The sequence below is a fragment of the Megalops cyprinoides genome, chromosome 1 (genome assembly GCF_013368585.1).
Source record: "Megalops cyprinoides isolate fMegCyp1 chromosome 1, fMegCyp1.pri, whole genome shotgun sequence".
Taxonomy (NCBI): Eukaryota; Metazoa; Chordata; class Actinopteri; order Elopiformes; family Megalopidae; genus Megalops; species Megalops cyprinoides.
This window is the reverse complement of record NC_050583.1, coordinates 4,743,690-4,760,044: the sequence shown is the minus strand read 5'-3', so window position 1 is coordinate 4,760,044 and position 16,355 is coordinate 4,743,690. Positions and strand designations below refer to the sequence as shown.

The 16,355-nt window shown below is 48.9% G+C and overlaps 1 protein-coding gene across 1 annotated transcript in view; it reads left to right on the top strand.

The window, feature by feature from the left end:
* The window catches only part of LOC118792671 (phospholipid phosphatase 3-like), a 24,686-nt gene extending 11,398 nt beyond the window's left edge, over positions 1-13,288 (top strand). Inside the window, exons 2-6 of the mRNA XM_036550569.1 lie at positions 5,026-5,183; positions 7,074-7,360; positions 8,680-8,737; positions 11,465-11,641; positions 12,270-13,288. Of these exons, the coding sequence (XP_036406462.1) occupies positions 5,026-5,183; positions 7,074-7,360; positions 8,680-8,737; positions 11,465-11,641; positions 12,270-12,371 (782 nt within the window). The 3' untranslated portion in view covers positions 12,372-13,288. The remainder of the gene's footprint in view (positions 1-5,025; positions 5,184-7,073; positions 7,361-8,679; positions 8,738-11,464; positions 11,642-12,269) is intronic.
* The last annotated feature ends 3,067 nt before the right edge of the window (positions 13,289-16,355 follow it).

Below are 16,355 nucleotides of genomic sequence, written 5' to 3'. Positions count from 1 at the left end.
AGTCTCTGTAACTGCGCGTGGCGGTGAGCTCGGTCAGGTGTGGAGTCTCTGTAACTGCATATGGCGGTGAGCTCGGTCAGGTGTGGAGTCTCTGTAACTGCGCGTGGCGGTGAGCTCGGTCAGGTGTGGAGTCTCTGTAACTGCACATGGCGGTGACGGTGAGCTCGGTCAGGTGTGGAGTCTCTGTAACTGCACGTGGCGGTGAGCTCGGTCAGGAGTGGAGTCTCTCTAACTGCACGTGGCGGTGAGCTCGGTCAGGTGTGGAGTCTCTGTAACTGCGCGTGGCGGTGAGCTCGGTCAGGTGTGGAGTCTCTGTAACTGCACATGGTGGTGACAGTGAGCTCGGTCAGGTGTGGAGTCTCTGTAACTGCATATGGCGGTGAGCTCGGTTAGGTGTGGAATCTCTGTAACTGCACATGGCGGTGAGCTCGGTTAGGTGTGGAGTCTCTGTAACTGCACATGGCGGTGAGCTTGGTCAGATGCGGAGTCTCTGTAACTGCACGTGGCGGTGACGGTGAGCTTGGTCAGATGCGGAGTCTCTGTAACTGCACATGGTGGTGACAGTGAGCTCGGTCAGGTGTGGAGTCTCTGTAACTGCACGTGGAGGTGAGCTCGGTCAGGTGTGGAGTCTCTGTAACTGCACGTGGCGGTGACGGTGAGCTTGGTCAGGTGCGGAGTCTCTAACTGCACATGGCAGTGACGGTGAGCTCGGTCAGGAGTGGAGTCTCTCTAACTGCACGTGGCGGTGAGCTCGGTCAGGTGTGGAGTCTCTGTAACTGCGTGTGGCGGTGAGCTCGGTCAGGTGTGGAGTCTCTGTAACTGCGCGTGGCGGTGAGCTCGGTCAGGTGTGGAGTCTCTGTAACTGCATATGGCGGTGAGCTCGGTCAGGTGTGGAGTCTCTGTAACTGCGCGTGGCGGTGAGCTCGGTCAGGTGTGGAGTCTCTGTAACTGCATATGGCAGTGACGGTGAGCTCGGTCAGGTGTGGAGTCTCTGTAACTGCACGTGGCGGTGAGCTCGGTCAGGTGTGGAGTCTCTGTAACTGCACGTGGCGGTGAGCTTGGTCAGGTGTGGAGTCTCTCTAACTGCACGTGGCGGTGAGCTCGGTCAGGTGTGGAGTCTCTCTAACTGCACGTGGCGATGAGCTCGGTCAGGTGTGGAGTCTCTGTAACTGCATATGGCAGTGACGGTGAGCTCGGTCAGGTGTGGAGTCTCTGTAACTGCATATGGCAGTGACGGTGAGCTCGGTCAGGTGTGGAGGGGCACAGGTGGAATGTAGAGGCGCAGGGCCGTGCACTCCAGGTGTGCTCGGGGTGGGGAGGGGTGGGGGAGGGATCCCCCAAGCCAGCTGTGGGTCTGTGTCCGGGATGGAGGGGAGAGGGGTGGCCCCAGAGAGGGTCTTGTTTACAGAGCGGGTCTCAGCACGCTGACCCACACATTCCAGCTCTGTTTTTAATGGCCTCCGTCTGTTTTTTTCCAGAGAAAGCCCTCAACGCATCTTTTCCAACTCTTAATTCTCTCCTCTCCTCTCTGCTCCCTCCCCACCCTTCTTGCTTTCGTTTATTTTGTTGTTGTTGCTCTGGCACTGAGCACATTCTGGGCTGTGGTTCTGGAAGTGTAAATTGGAAACAGCCCCCAGCTTAATGTTCGCTGCGAAAGGGTTCCCTTCATAGTCCAGCCCTGCTCGGTTCTCCCTCCCCCCCCCCCCCCCCCCCTTCCCTCTCTCTCCCTCTCTGTCTCTCTTCTTCCCTTCCTCTCTCTCTCTCTCTGTCTCTCCCCCTCTCTCTCCCTCAGCAGGGAGACTAAGGATGTTCACAGCTGGTTGCCAGATTTTTCTGCAATTTGCAGACGTTTTGTGTCTTGTTGTGAAGCTGTAAAAATCTGTATGTGAATAGCTGAATAGCCCAGAGTCTCCTGAGATGTGTGTGTGTTTGTGTGTGTACGCGTGTGCATGCATGCGTGTGTGCGCGCGCGTGTGCACGTGTTTGTGTGTGACATACAAGTGGCAAATGATTTGTCCCAAGGAAGATGAGCCTCTGCCAGCGCCACCAGTCAAATATTTGGGTGCCCTACGAACCGCACGCCACACGCTCACACACTCACACAATCACACACTCACACGCTCATACGCTCACGCGCTCACACGCTCACACGCTCACACACTCACACGCTCACACACTCACACACTCACACGCTCACACGCTCACTCACACGCTCATACGCTCACACGCTCACACGCTCATACGCTCACGCGCTCACACGCTCACACGCTCACACGCTCACACGCTCACACGCTCACACGCTCATACGCTCACGCGCTCACACGCTCACACGCTCACACGCTCACACGCTCACACGCTCACACGCTCACACACTCACACAATCACACACTCACACGCTCACACGCTCACGCGCTCACACGCTCACACGCTCACACACTCACACGCTCACACGCTCACACGCTCGCACACTCACACACTCACACGCTCATACGCTCACGTGCTCACACGCTCACACGCTCACACACTCACTCACACGCTCACACGCTCACACGCTCACACGCTCACACACTCACACGCTCACACGCTCACACGCTCACACGCTCACACGCTCACACGCTCACAAACTCGCTCACACGCTCACACGCTCACACGCTCACACGCTCACACGCTCACACACTCGCTCACACGCTCACACGCTCACACGCTCACACGCTCACACGCTCACACGCTCACACGCTCACACGCTCACACACATGCTCACACACTCACACTCTCACACGTCAGGCGCGCTCCGTTTGCCGTGCGCAGCTAGCGAGGCAGACTGCACTCTGATAAGCGGCACTCAGGGGTCCGCTGTTGTCGGCCTGTCCCAGTGTGCCGCGCGGAGCTTCCAGTGCCTTCTCCCGCTCCGTCCCTCCTGTCCTCCTTCGGTGAGCGCAGCACGGCGCCGTGGGTAAATGCTGAGGAACGGGGCGGCGTTTCTCTCTGGCTCCTTTGAAGTGAGAGGGGAGCTGAGCTGGTGAAGCGCTGAGCAAAAACAGAACAGAAAGTTTAAACGTTTCCCCTAGAGTTGCCTCTAAGTTTCCCCCGGGCTGTAGCGGGAGGCAACATTCCTTACATACATATTTCCCTTTACTCTCCCTGTTTCCCACATCCCAGCCCCTCTCTCTCTCTCTTTCCCTCGCTCTTTTTTCCTCTCTCTCTCTCTCTCCATCTCTCCCTCCCTGTCTCCCTCTCTGTCTCTCTCCCTCTCTCTCCCGCCATCTCTCCCTCTCTCTTTCCCTCTCTCTCTCCCTCTCTCCCTCCCTGTCTCCCTCTCTCTCTCTTTCTATCTCTCTCCATCTCTCTCCCTCTCCCTCCATCTCTCTCCCTCTCTCTCTCCTCCCTCCCTCCCCCTCCCTCACTTTCTGTCTCTCTACCTCTCCAGTTGAGTTATGTCAGGAATGCGATGGCTCTTCGTTTGGATCTTGGTTCCTGTCAGAGGAGCTCAGAGACACACTCAAGAATCTGGAGGAATGAAGCAGACACAGACACGCACACACACACACACACACACACACATACACAGACACGCACACACACACACACACACGCTCACACACAAACACACACACACACACACACACACACACACACACACACACACACGCTCACACACACACACACACACACACACACACACACACACACACACACACACACACACACACAGACGCTCACACACACACACACACACACACAGACGCTCACACACACACACATCACACACTCACGACACACACACACACCCACACACACACACACACACATCACACACTCACGACACACACACACACACACACACACACACACACACACTCACACACACACACACACTCACACACATACACACTCACACACACTCACAACACACACGCACACACACACACACTCACAAACACTCACAACACATGCACACACACATATACAATACACACACACGCTCACACACACACATCACACACTCACAACACACACACACTTACCCACACACACACACACACACACACACACACACACACACACACACACACACTCACATGCACGCACACACACATGCACACACACGTATGCACAGAAACTCACAGAAACACATATCCACATGTGAACTGCCTCCCTCTCTCTCTCCCGATAGGTACTCTCTCTGTCCCTCTCTCTCCTCTCCTCTGATAGGTACACTCTCTGTCCCTCTCTCCTCTGATAGGTACTCTCTCTGTCCCTCTCTCTCCTCTGATAGGTACACTTTCTGTCCCTCTCTCTGCTCTGATAGGTACACTTTCTGTCCCTCTCTCTTCTCTGATTGCTACACTCTCTGTCCCTCTCTCCTCTGATAGGTACTCTCTCTGTTCCTCTCTCTCCTCTGATAGGTACTCTCTCTGTCCCTCTCTCTCCTCTGATAGGTACACTCTTTGTCCCTCTCTCTCCTCTCCTCTGATAGGTACACTCTCTGTCCCTCTCTCCTCTGATAGGTACACTCTCTGTCCCTCTCTCTCCTCTGATAGGTACTCTCTCTGTCCCTCTCTCTCTTCTGATAGGTACACTCTCTGTCCCTCTCTCCTCTGATAGGTACACTCTCTGTCCCTCTCTCTCCTCTGATAGGTACACTCTCTGTCCCTCTCTCCTCTGATAGGTACACACACTCTGTGGCTCACGTATTCCAGACCAGTCCACTGCAGACTAAAGTGTTCTGTACGGAAGGATCGCTGAGCATGTGCTGCTGTTAGCACAGTGTCTTTTTTGTACATCAGAGCATATGCTAGGCATGTTAATAATAATTATGTAACTGTCTCCTCTGTTTTTCCCTTTCCCCCCTCTTTCCCTCCTTCCCACCCCCTCTCTCCCCCTTTTCTCCCCTCTCCCTTCCCACCTTCTTTCCCCTGTCTCTCTCTCTCCCCCCCCCTCTCTCTCTCTGCCTTTCTCTCCCCCTTTCCCTTCTCTCTCTGTCCCTCACTCTCTCCTCCCCCCTCCCATCCTCTCTCCCCCCAGCCTCCATCCCATTTTTCGCCTGTGAGCTGAAGGCAGTGACTCCGTATAGAAGGGGCTTTTTCTGCGGCGACCCCAGCATCTCCTACCCTCACCTGGAGGCAGAGTCCATCCCCGACAGCGTGCTCATCGCGGGGGGCATCGTCATCACCGGCCTGACGGTGAGGGGCCCCTGCGGCCCGGGTTCCACCGGGATCCCCTGAAACAAGCTGGCTTCATTCTGAGATGGGGGAGAGAGTCCCACCCCTCTCACTGTGATTCATCGGGCTCCTGGCAGTTGATTGGATGGTGTCAGTGGAGTCGCGCCTATCCTCCAATGAGCGCCCGCTCCGCTGCAGTGCGTTGCATGCCAGTGTGTTGGAGGGCTGCGTTAGTCTTACGCTGCACACTGAGACAAGCCTGGTGCACAGTTGTCCCATCGAGGAGAGAAAAACCCTTAACTAGAATTACATCCATAGGTGTCACGTTGGTTATCCAGGCAGTTGGATTTTAATTTGATTCTGTCTGCTGTGAAAATATGCTATCGCTATGGTAGCCAAGAAAAACAGTAAACCTGGGATATTGTATCGATCCACAGCCTGTTTCAGAATGAAAACGAGGAAAACTGGTAACACATCTATCGATCGGGCTGTTAGACCAAAACGCACTACTTCGTAGAGAGAGAGGTTGTTACGGTTACAGAGACAAGTTTTTACAGTTACAGGGACAGGTTGTTACAGTTATAGAAACAGATTGTAACAGTTACAGGGACAGGTTGTTACTGTTACAGTGACAGGTTGTTACAGTTATAGAGACAGTTTGTTACGATTACAGAGACAGGTTGTAACAGAGACAGGTTGTTGCTTATGATCTGCTCTTGGTCCTTGCTGTCATGCGTACTAAGGTTGCAGTGGCTGTGAACATACATCAGCCGCTCGGCTTCCACTGCTTTACAAGTGCGTCGATATGAAAGATTCCAGATACTTAAAAGTGTCATTAGTTCTGCACGACGGCGATTATTCTCTGGGAAAAAAGTCCCAGGAGTGCGTAATGATGCTGGAAACGGGGCGAGGAGCTTCCAGGCGCCTGCTGGAATGCCCTGCCAGCCCATCTGAAAGCCATTAGGAGTTTTCCCGCAGTTTACGAAATCCCTCGTTGCATCTTTAGAGACAGAGTGTTCCTGCTGTTGAATGAGGGAAATGATTGTGCCTACTTTGCAGTACTGAGTAGGGTTTTAGTCTGTTGTCTGTTCTAACAACCACTGTAGAAGCCTCTCACATCTACATTTTGCACCTCAAGTGATTGAGTTTGTAAACTGCAGCATAAGGGTGCTTGCCAGCGCACGGCACATGAAACACATGGAAAAGGCATGGAAACAGCTATTACACAGAACAGAACATAAAGTGAAACCAGCCCTGAGCGCAACCACCGCAAACAAACTGTGACTCAGCCACACAGCTGTTTGAAAGCTGCTGAATACAGCAGGTGTGGCTCCTCAAGCAATTATTAGTATTCACTTGAGGAATATTAATTCAGACATACATATTTACAAAAACATTTGAAGAGGTAAATCAGAAAACCAACCACTGATTTCAGTATTTTTTAGGGAAGGCTGTCCTTGTTCTAAAATCAACTACCAACTATCTGGAGAATGACTCTGATATTAATGATGTTGATGGTGATGGCAATGATGAAGATGATGAAGATGATAACATTTACAAGGATGATGATTGTAATTATTATGATGGTGATTACAATCAATATGTTTATTCTGGTCATGATGTTGGTGGTGATGATGTTGATGGTGATGGTGATGATGATGATGATGATGATATAGACATGGTATTTTTGTAATTATTAAAATGATGATGATGACAATCATGATCTTTGTGATGATGGTGGTGATGATAATGATGGTGATTATAATGTTGATGATGATGATTATGATTATGTTGATAAGGACAGTAATTCTCATTATTGTGATGATGATGATGATGATGATGACGATGGTGATGATGATGATGATGATGATGATGATGAAGGATGACAGCCCTGTCCTTGTCGTCTCTCAGATCGCCCTGGGCGAGTGTTACCGTGTTCGTTTCCGTGGAGTCCACTCTCGCGCCTTCGTGAGGAACCTGTACGTGTCGAGTCTCTACAAGGAGCTGGGCAGCTTCCTGTTCGGCTGCTGCATTGGCCAGTCCATCACCAACATGGCCAAGCTGAGCGTCGGGAGGCTCCGCCCCCACTTCCTGTCAGTGTGTGGCGTCACCTACGCCTCCCTCAACTGCACCCCCGGGACCTACATATCTGAGGTCACCTGCAGTCAGACAGACGACAGCATGGTGGAAGAGGCCAGGTCAGCCAGTGCGTGTGTGTGTGTGTGTGTGTGTGTGTGTGCATGTGTGTGTGTGTGTGTGTGTGTGTGTGTGCATGTGTGTGTGTGTGTGTGTGTGTGTGTGTGTGTGTGTGTGTGTGTGTGTGTGTGTGTGTGTGTGTGCGTGTCTGTGTGTGTGTGTGTGTGTGTGTGTGTGTGTGTGTGTGCGTGTCTGTGTGTGTGTGTGTGCGTGCGTGTGTGCGTGCGTGTCTGTGTCTGTGTGTCAGCGTAAGCCCGTCTTGTAACCGAATGGTTGCTGGTTCAAGTCCTTCCCGGGGCAGTGCAGTTGTACCTTTGGGCAAGGTGCTTAAGCCACAGTAAATATCCAGCTGTATGAATGGAAATATGTAATAATTGTAATCTATGTAAGTTGCTCTGGATAAGAGCATCTGCTACATGGCAACAGTGACAATATACCTGCATGGGTATGTGTGTATGCTGTGTGGGGGGTGACTTAAATGGTATATTTCTTTAAAAGGTAGAATGTAATGCATATTTCCTTACACAACAGTATGGAAGAGGCCAGGTCAGCCAGTGTATGTGTATGTGTGTATGGGGGGTGCCTTTAATTGCCATTTCCCTAAAATACAGAATGTAATATCTTGTTCCTCATACAGTCCATAGGTGTGGGTATGCATGTTGCAAAGCAAGGATGTAGAATGGGTGATTGCTTTGTTGCTCCACATTATAGAACAATTCATTGCTCTTTCCAGCCTCCATTTCAGCTTTCGAACTGTGTACAGGTGGCTGCCCTGAACCATTTAGCTATTTAGTCCTTACGGAAATGTTGAGAATTTTTAAAAACACTTTGGAACCGTGTAACTTTCCTGGCCTCGTCCCTATCTGACTTCAGCCTCCAAAATGCATCATTATGTTGGCTGTGTTAACGTTTGGCTGGCAATCTGATGAAATGGATATAAATTTAAATTTCAAACAGAAAGACCTAAACCAGAGTAGCTTAGAAGAATAGGCCAGAACAACACAATTTGGAAGGCGCAGGGGAGAGAGGGAGGGGTGCTGCAGTGCATTCTGGGTACAAGAGATTCAAATGCAGATTCAGATTCCTGTATTAGTCATGTTAAAAGCATGAAATGTGTCTTCTTGGTGCAAGCACAGGTCATAAAAAGCGTAGCGGAGTTAGACAGCCTAATGCTGTCTCTGAGAAGAGCAGGATTTTTGATTTACTTGCGATCTCAGTTTTTGAACCAAATGAAAGAGATTTCACCACAGGTGAGTACTTTAGTAAAGTTTAAGGACAAAATTGTATTTGAGATTCACCCTTTGATCTCTCTTTCTTGCAGGAAATCCTTCTTCTCTGGCCACGCCTCCTTTGCTATGTACACCATGCTTTACCTGGCAGTAAGTGTCACTTGTCTACCTACCCGCAAAACACCTGAAAAACATACACACGCACGTAAGCACACACGCACGTGCATATACACACACGTGAACACACAATCACATGCTCGCACTCACGCACGCGCACGCGCACACGCACGCACACATACATACATGCACACAGACACATGCACACAGACACATGCACACATATGCAAAATGCAAACCACCGGAGGAGAGGAAGCTGTGTCTGAAAGGACGTTTTTTTTCCTCAGATGGAGAAGAAACAGTGTGACAGGGAACGGGTCTCTCAGCAGGGCCGGGAACGGGGGGGGAGATGAAAGGAAGGAATGGCGGAGACAGAGCTGTCTTTGTTGGGCCGGACAGGAGGGGATATGACCCCTCTCTCTCTCTCTCTCTCTCTCTCTCTCTCTCTGCACTCATCCATTGTCTGAGGGAAGGGGTACAGCACCGGGAGACAACTGTCACTGAGAGAGGGAGAGAGGGGGAGAGAGGCGAAAGAGAGAGGGGGGCAGACAGAGAAGTTGGGAGGAGACAGATAACGAGAGTAGGAGAGAGAGTGGCAGAAAGAGGGATTTGACAGAGAAAGAGAAAGAGAGAGAGAGAGAGATTGGAGGAGAGAGTGGGAGAGAGGGGGGCTAGGGAAGGAGAGAGAGCAGGAGAGAGAGAGAGTGGGGGAGAGAGTGGCAGAAAGAAGGGTTAGACAAGATGAAGTGAGCGAGCGAGTGAGTGAGTGAGGGCGGATAGAAAGAGAGATAGATTAGGGGCTGACTGACTGCAGTAACTGATAAAGAGCCGAGAAAAAAAAAAGACTCTAACAAGGTACAGACCCAGTGAGCAGAGCCCGGCCACTGAGGTTGGCAGACCGGCTCTCTGGGGAGGACGGGCTGTCCTGACACTACGATCAACAGGACGTTGAAAGAGAGCTACACTTCAGTCACAGAACACACACTGTGCAAATGAAGGAAATCCATGTCAATAAAATTAATCAAATTCATCCAGGGTTAGTTGGACTGCAGGACATTCAAAAGGTTCCTCCCTAGGAAAGACTATGGATACACTGAGCTTACAGTTACGTGTACAACTGCCTCAGTTTGGGGGACAGTGGGTGACACATCTAACTAGAGCACAAACTCTATTCCAAGGTTTTTCAAAATCATTTTAATAGTAGATGATAAACTCATTAACTTTTATTGATTTATTGTTTTTTGCAGTTGTAAATTTATTTGCTCTTTGCATTTTTTTCTCTAGCTCAGCTTCATAATGTTTATAGTGATTTTATGTCTGCAGCACAAATGTTTCTTTGTCATACCAATAAAGCCACTTGAATTGAATTGAGAGAGAGAGAGAGAGAGGAATGAGAGGAGGGGGGAGGAAGACAGGGGGTTGAGAGGGGGCAGTGAGAGTGGGAGGAGTGAGAGAGGGTTAGAGAGAATGAGAGAGAGAGAGAGAGAGAGAGAGAGAGGATGTGTGAGAGAGAGAGAGAGAGGATGTGAGAGAGAGAGAGAGGATGTGAGAGAGGGTTAGAGAGAATGAGAGAGAGAGAGAGAGAGAGAGAGAGGATGTGAGAGAGAGAGAGAGAGGATGTGAGGCTGCTGAACAGAGTTAATACAGACCCCTGAATGGACAGTATCGTTTTGGAAGAGGAACCGTACAGGGAAGAAAGGAGACAGAGTGATAAAACAAAAAACCTAATTGTGATTAAGTTGTAATGTAAGTAAAAACATTAATCATCAGGAATCCCCACAGTTTGAATTAAATAAGAAAAATTATAAAATAGCTGAAAAAAATGTAGGATTGCTTCATATACCCTTCGTGCCTTTATCTAGCTGTAAAAAAAAAAAAAGATAACTATCAAGAAATCTAAGTATGTCACCTCCTCTAGCTTGAGCTGTACCAAAGCTGACATCACGAAAACCTATTAGAAATGTAAGATAACCAGGGTTTAAAATTGTAGGTAGCTGAAATGCTCTACTGTAGTAAGTCACCAGTATAACACAGTCATGCAGTCAGTGACTAGCCTCTCCTCACAAGTATAAACAATAAGCTATGTTGTTGTGAAACCTTAGCAACAGAGCCAGTGACTTAAGATGGCATCCCTCCGCTTACATTTTTGCAGAAGCTGGCAATCACAACAGATGTTGTGCATCAAAAAAGTTATAGATATTACTATCAAGTGGTAATAATGTTCATTCCAGACATTAAACTTTAACATTTTCACTGACACTGATTACCTTATGGAATGGGGTTGGCGTTGTATTGAGACAGATTTGCTTGTGTTGCCAAGAATTAATTTGCATCTCCATCCAGCAGAGTGCTCTTTTCTCCTGGATGATGTTTGTGGTAATTCTTATGTTTAATGCCAGGTCTGGCAGTACCACTCCGGCAGGGTCAGATTAATTTCCAGTTCATTGTGATTCAGCAAGGCATACATTGCCAGTGCTTTACATAATAAGTATTCAGTCCAGCAGTCCTCAGCAACAGTCGTCATATTAATTATCATTATTCGGAATACTAAACATGAACTTTGACCTCCGCATCTTATAGAATCTCCTGTTGGAGGAAGTTTTCCACTGTGTGTGTGTAACACCTGCAGGAGGTGACTCATTCTGGCAGTGTAACCCCCTCTCGTACGATCCTGCGTTGGTTCTGACACGCGTTCCCGTCATGTGACCTCTGTCGTGTCATGTGACCCCGCCTCTCATCATGTGACCCTCTCTGGCCCAGTTCTACCTGCAGGCGCGGTTGTCGTGGCGGGGGGCCCGGCTGCTGCGGCCGCTGCTCCAGTTCCTGCTGGTTCTGTTGGCCGTGTACACCGGGCTGAGCCGGATCTCGGACTACCGGCACCACCCGACCGACGTGCTCACCGGCTTCCTGCAAGGGGGGATCACTGCGTACTGGGTGGTGAGCCCTCCCTGTGTTTAAAAGTGTGTGTGTGTGTGTGTGTGTGTGTGTGTGTGTGTGTGTGTGTGTGTGTGATGTGTGTGTGTGTGTGTATGTGTGTGTGTGTGTGTGTGTGTGTGCGTGTCTGTGTGTGTGTGTATGTGTGTGTGTGTGTGTGTGTGTGTATGTGTGTGTGTGTGTGTGTGTGTGTGTGTGTGTGTGTGTGTGTGATGTGTGTGTGTGTGTGTGTGTGTGTGTGTATGTGTGTGTGTGTGTGTGTGTGTGTGATGTGTGATGTGTGTGTGTGTGTGTGTGTGTGTGTGTGTGTGTGTGTGTGTGATGTGTGTGTGTGTATGTGTGTGTGTGTGTGTGTGTGTATGTGTGTATGTGTGTGTGTGTGATGTGTGTGTGTGTGTGTGTGTGTGTGTGTATGTGTGTGTGTATGTGTGTGTGTGTGTGTATGTGTGTATGTGTGTGTGTGTGTGTGTGTGTGTGTCTGTTTCCTGCTCTGACTACAGTAGAAAAGGGACATTAGGGTTTGTAGCTGTTTCACTCTTTCAGGCGTTGCTTTGCTAATTCTTCTTTACCTCTGTGCCTGTCCGCCGCCTGGTCTGAGCCGTGTCTGTGTCTCTGTGTCTCTGTGTTTCAGGCCTTCTACATCTCCTCCATGTTTAAGACGGCACAGCCGAGCCTGATGCCCACCAGCCTGTCGCTGGAAAGCCCCCTGTCCAGCCAGCAGACCATGTGCTAGCAACAGCAGGAGAGGGAGGGAGAGAGAGAGAGAGAGAGAGAGAGAGAGAGAGAGACAGAGGCTGACGAAAAGCGGGAGAGGAGGAAGACCCAACACATCCAACAGACAGGGAGAGAAGAGGGGAGAGAAAGGATTGTACATAATAAGAGAGAAGGAAAAAGAAAGAGAGATTTGGGAGACGAAAAGGTGGCGAGGGGAGGATGAGGAAAGGGAAGTGGAGAAGAGGGAGATGATGAGAGTGGGCAGGTCACGAGGGCATACCTCAACACATGCGAAGGAGGAGAGAGAGAATGAGAGGATCCGTCCATCGGAGAGAGAAGGATGTGGGATACTACAGAGAGAGAGAGAAAAGTAGAAAAAGAGAAAGACAGAGATAGACAGAGAGAGAGAAAGAAAGAGAGAGAGGAAAAAGAAATAAAGAGCCCTTATCAGACAGAAGTACAGGTAGACTCTTCTGCTAATCACTTCTCAGACACACATTTGCCATAATAATAAGCTTCAAACATGAGTCTAAGATAAGCCTGTCCAGATATGCAGTTATGCATTGCATTTCAAATATATTTGAATAAAATGTTGTTTTAAAAGGGGTCATTTAGCTGATGCTGCTAATAGTAACGATTATATTCAGAATTAAGTGTATTGTATTCAGTTGTATTTCTTTTTGTATAATAAAATCTGTGAATGATCGAGTAGCAGGGTGAAATAAGGCCTCTGCTCCACAAGACCTGGCACAGACCTGAGGTTTCCCCTGGTCGCAGTCCCTAATGCTCAATGCTGCAGCTTCCCCTGGTTAGGGCCCGTGATGCTCGGTTCTGTGGTTTTGCGGGTGGTTCTGGTGATCGGCATAGCATTATTCCAGAAGATGAAAAACTGTGGTAGAATCGTGATGCTCGTCTAATACCCTTCAGAAGTTTGTAGCAGCAACCCTTCCAGAACTCTTCAGATCTTGTGGAGAGATTTGTTTCAAAGAACAGTTCTAGAAGAACAGTTCTAGAACAGTTGTCTTATAGAACTCTTCAAGAATTCCTTTTGAACTCTTGGAGAGCGTGTTTCAAAAAGTTGTAATAAAAAAATCTGGAAGTGAATGACTCGTCCAGAAGTCTTGTCCAGTAGATCCGTTGTGGAAGCCAGTAGCTTTTGGAGGGAAATGGGGAATATTGTATGGGCTTTTACCCGTCCCGTGTTTGTCCCTTTGTTGACCTCTCCATACGGCTGAGACGAAGCTTCAGCTCACGGTGGTCACAGATGTTCTGTATCATAACCAACCTTCTACTGGAATGGATGTTCCCACACTGGCTGCCTGGAGATGCTTGCTCTGGATGTTTGGTTTCAGACCACCCCGTCAAGAAATGTTCAACAAGCCAGCAGATTAGAAAACTTAGAGCTTGGACAAGGGGAGAAACAGACCTTCCCATACGAAGCACACAGTGCTGACTGTCTGGCCAACGTTTCGAAAATCAGTGCCGTGACCCCCACCGCCAGTTTGACCTTTCACCTCTGCACTCTGATCTTTAACCTGCACCTTGAGCTTTGCAGCATGGTTACTTCCATGAGGTAAACTGTATATGTATTGTTGTCAGTAGCACTTGAAAACACATAATGAATCTTATATATTTTATTGTTTGTTTAATTCTCTTTTTTTTTTTAGAAAAAAAATCATCAGTGTTCCACCAGCTTGTCCGTCTCTGTTTGTGTTTTTCAACATGATCACGTTTTGCGATTAAATGAATGTAAGTGAGTAAATCCATTGTTAAGCACCCAGAGTGCGGAGAGCATTAGCGCCGTCACAGGGACGCTTTTGTTCTCTCTGTGTTTATCTCTGTTCCTCTGTGGATCAGGTGCTGACTGTTTTTTTTGTTGTTTTGATAATGACTAGTGACTGAGCCAACAACAAAATACTATTAGAAAGTTATATTTATCATTGTTTTTTGTTACAGTTTTGTGCATCTGTTTATATCTGTGAACACCAGGGAGACTGAAATGACCACTGTTTTTAATCACGTCTGTAAACAGAAAATAAATTGTACGTTCATTTTTTTTTTTTACTTCCTTCTGCCTGCTGGTGTTTTGTTCTGCCCATTCATACACTCATTCCTGAACGTGTCTCATTGATTCATGAATGATTCTCTGAATGATTCTCTGAATGATTCTCTGAATGATTCTCATCCTGAACGTGTCTCATTGATTCATGAATGATTCTCTGAATGATTCTCATTCCTGAACGTGTCTCATTGATTCATGAATGATTCTCTGAATGATTCTCATCCTGAACGTGTCTCATTGATTCATGAATGATTCTCTGAATGATTCTCTGAATGATTCTCATTCCTGAACGTGTCTCATTGATTCATGAATGATTCTCTGAATGATTCTCATTCCTGAACGTGTCTCATTGATTCATGAATGATTCTCTGAATAATTCTCAAATCCAATTACACTTTTGTGGTGTGATTGTGTAAGCAGTCACACACAGTATGAAGTGTGCCTAGCTAAGTAAGTGTAACATTATTGCACCATATAAAAGGGATTCAGATGTACTGTATGCATACATATACAAATATAGAAATATATGTCAGGTAAAGAATAGATGTTCTAAAGAAGCTCTAAAGAAATGATATTCTGAAACAAAAACAGCTTTCTTTTTATTTCCCTATCTCGCTCCCTCTCCCTCTCTCTCTCTCTCTCTCTCTCCCTCTCTCTCTCTCTCTCTCGCACTCTCTCTCTCTCTCTCTCTCTCTCTCTCTCTCTCTCTCTCTCTCTCTCTCTCTCTCCTCTCTCTCTGTCTCTCCCCCTCCCTCTCTCTCCCTCTCCCTCTCTCTCTCTCTCTCTCCCTCCCTCTCTCTCCCTCTCCCTCTCCCTCTCTCTGTCTCTCTCTCTCTCTCTCTCCCCCTCTCTCTCTCTCTCTCTCTCTCTCTCTCCCTCTCTCTCTCTCTCTCCTCTCTCTCTGTCTCTCCCCCTCCCTCTCTCTCCCTCTCCCTCTCTCTCTCTCTCTCTCCCTCTCTCTCTCTCTCTCTCTCTCTCTCTCTCTCCCTCTCTCTCTCTCTCTCTCTCTCTCCTCTCTCTCTGTCTCTCCCCCTCCCTCTCTCTCCCTCTCCCTCTCTCTCTCTCTCTCTCTCTCTCCCTCCCTCTCTCTCCCTCTCCCTCTCCCTCTCTCTCTCTCTCCCTCTCTCTCCCTCTCCCTCTCTCTCCCTCTCCCTCTCCCTCTCTCTCTCTCTCTCTCTCTCTCTCTCTCTCTCTCTCCCTCCCTCTCTCACGGTAGAGTAGGGCTGGGTGTCGATGTAGGGCAGCTTGTTTTCTCTTTTGTCTTCTGTAAATCTGTTCTCTTTATTCTGAGCTGAACCTGCAGGAGGTTAGTCCTGTGGGACTCAGCGAAGGAGCCCCTGCGACCCCCCCCCCACATCCCCCCACCCCCCTTCTGGCTTTGGAGTGCAGTGGGGCATGCTGGCCTTTTCTGGGTCAAGTTGCCGTGGCGATGTTGGAGCCAGAGTGAGGCTGGCATGGGGAGGCTGGGGCCTGATAATGGATCTTTTCTGTCTCGCAGGCGGGACGCAGGGAATCGTGGGAGGGAGTGGCGGTGTGCATGCAAACACACCTACAGCGCCGCATACCTGTGCTGTACCGGAGCGAGGCACAGGTACAGGGGGTCTGTGTCGAGGGGGGACACAGAACAAGGGGGCTCTTTCACTGGGATTGCTCTTCATCACGACAGAGCAATCCCAGCCCTTGCCTAGTGTTGCCTCAGTCGTCTTTTTTCTCTTTCTGCAAGAGTTCAGGGACAGGGCAGCTTAACACACACACACGGCTCAGGTGGGCTTGCCAGGGCCAGAGTGGTTACACATGTTTGCAGAAAGCGTTTCAGACCTTTCCTGGACTTTGTACACAAACAGTTTAAATAATTATGCTTGATTGCCCAACACCTCCCCCTCCACACACACAGGGATAATGTTTTTATCTGCCTCTTTATCTGATGTTAATAATGATAAT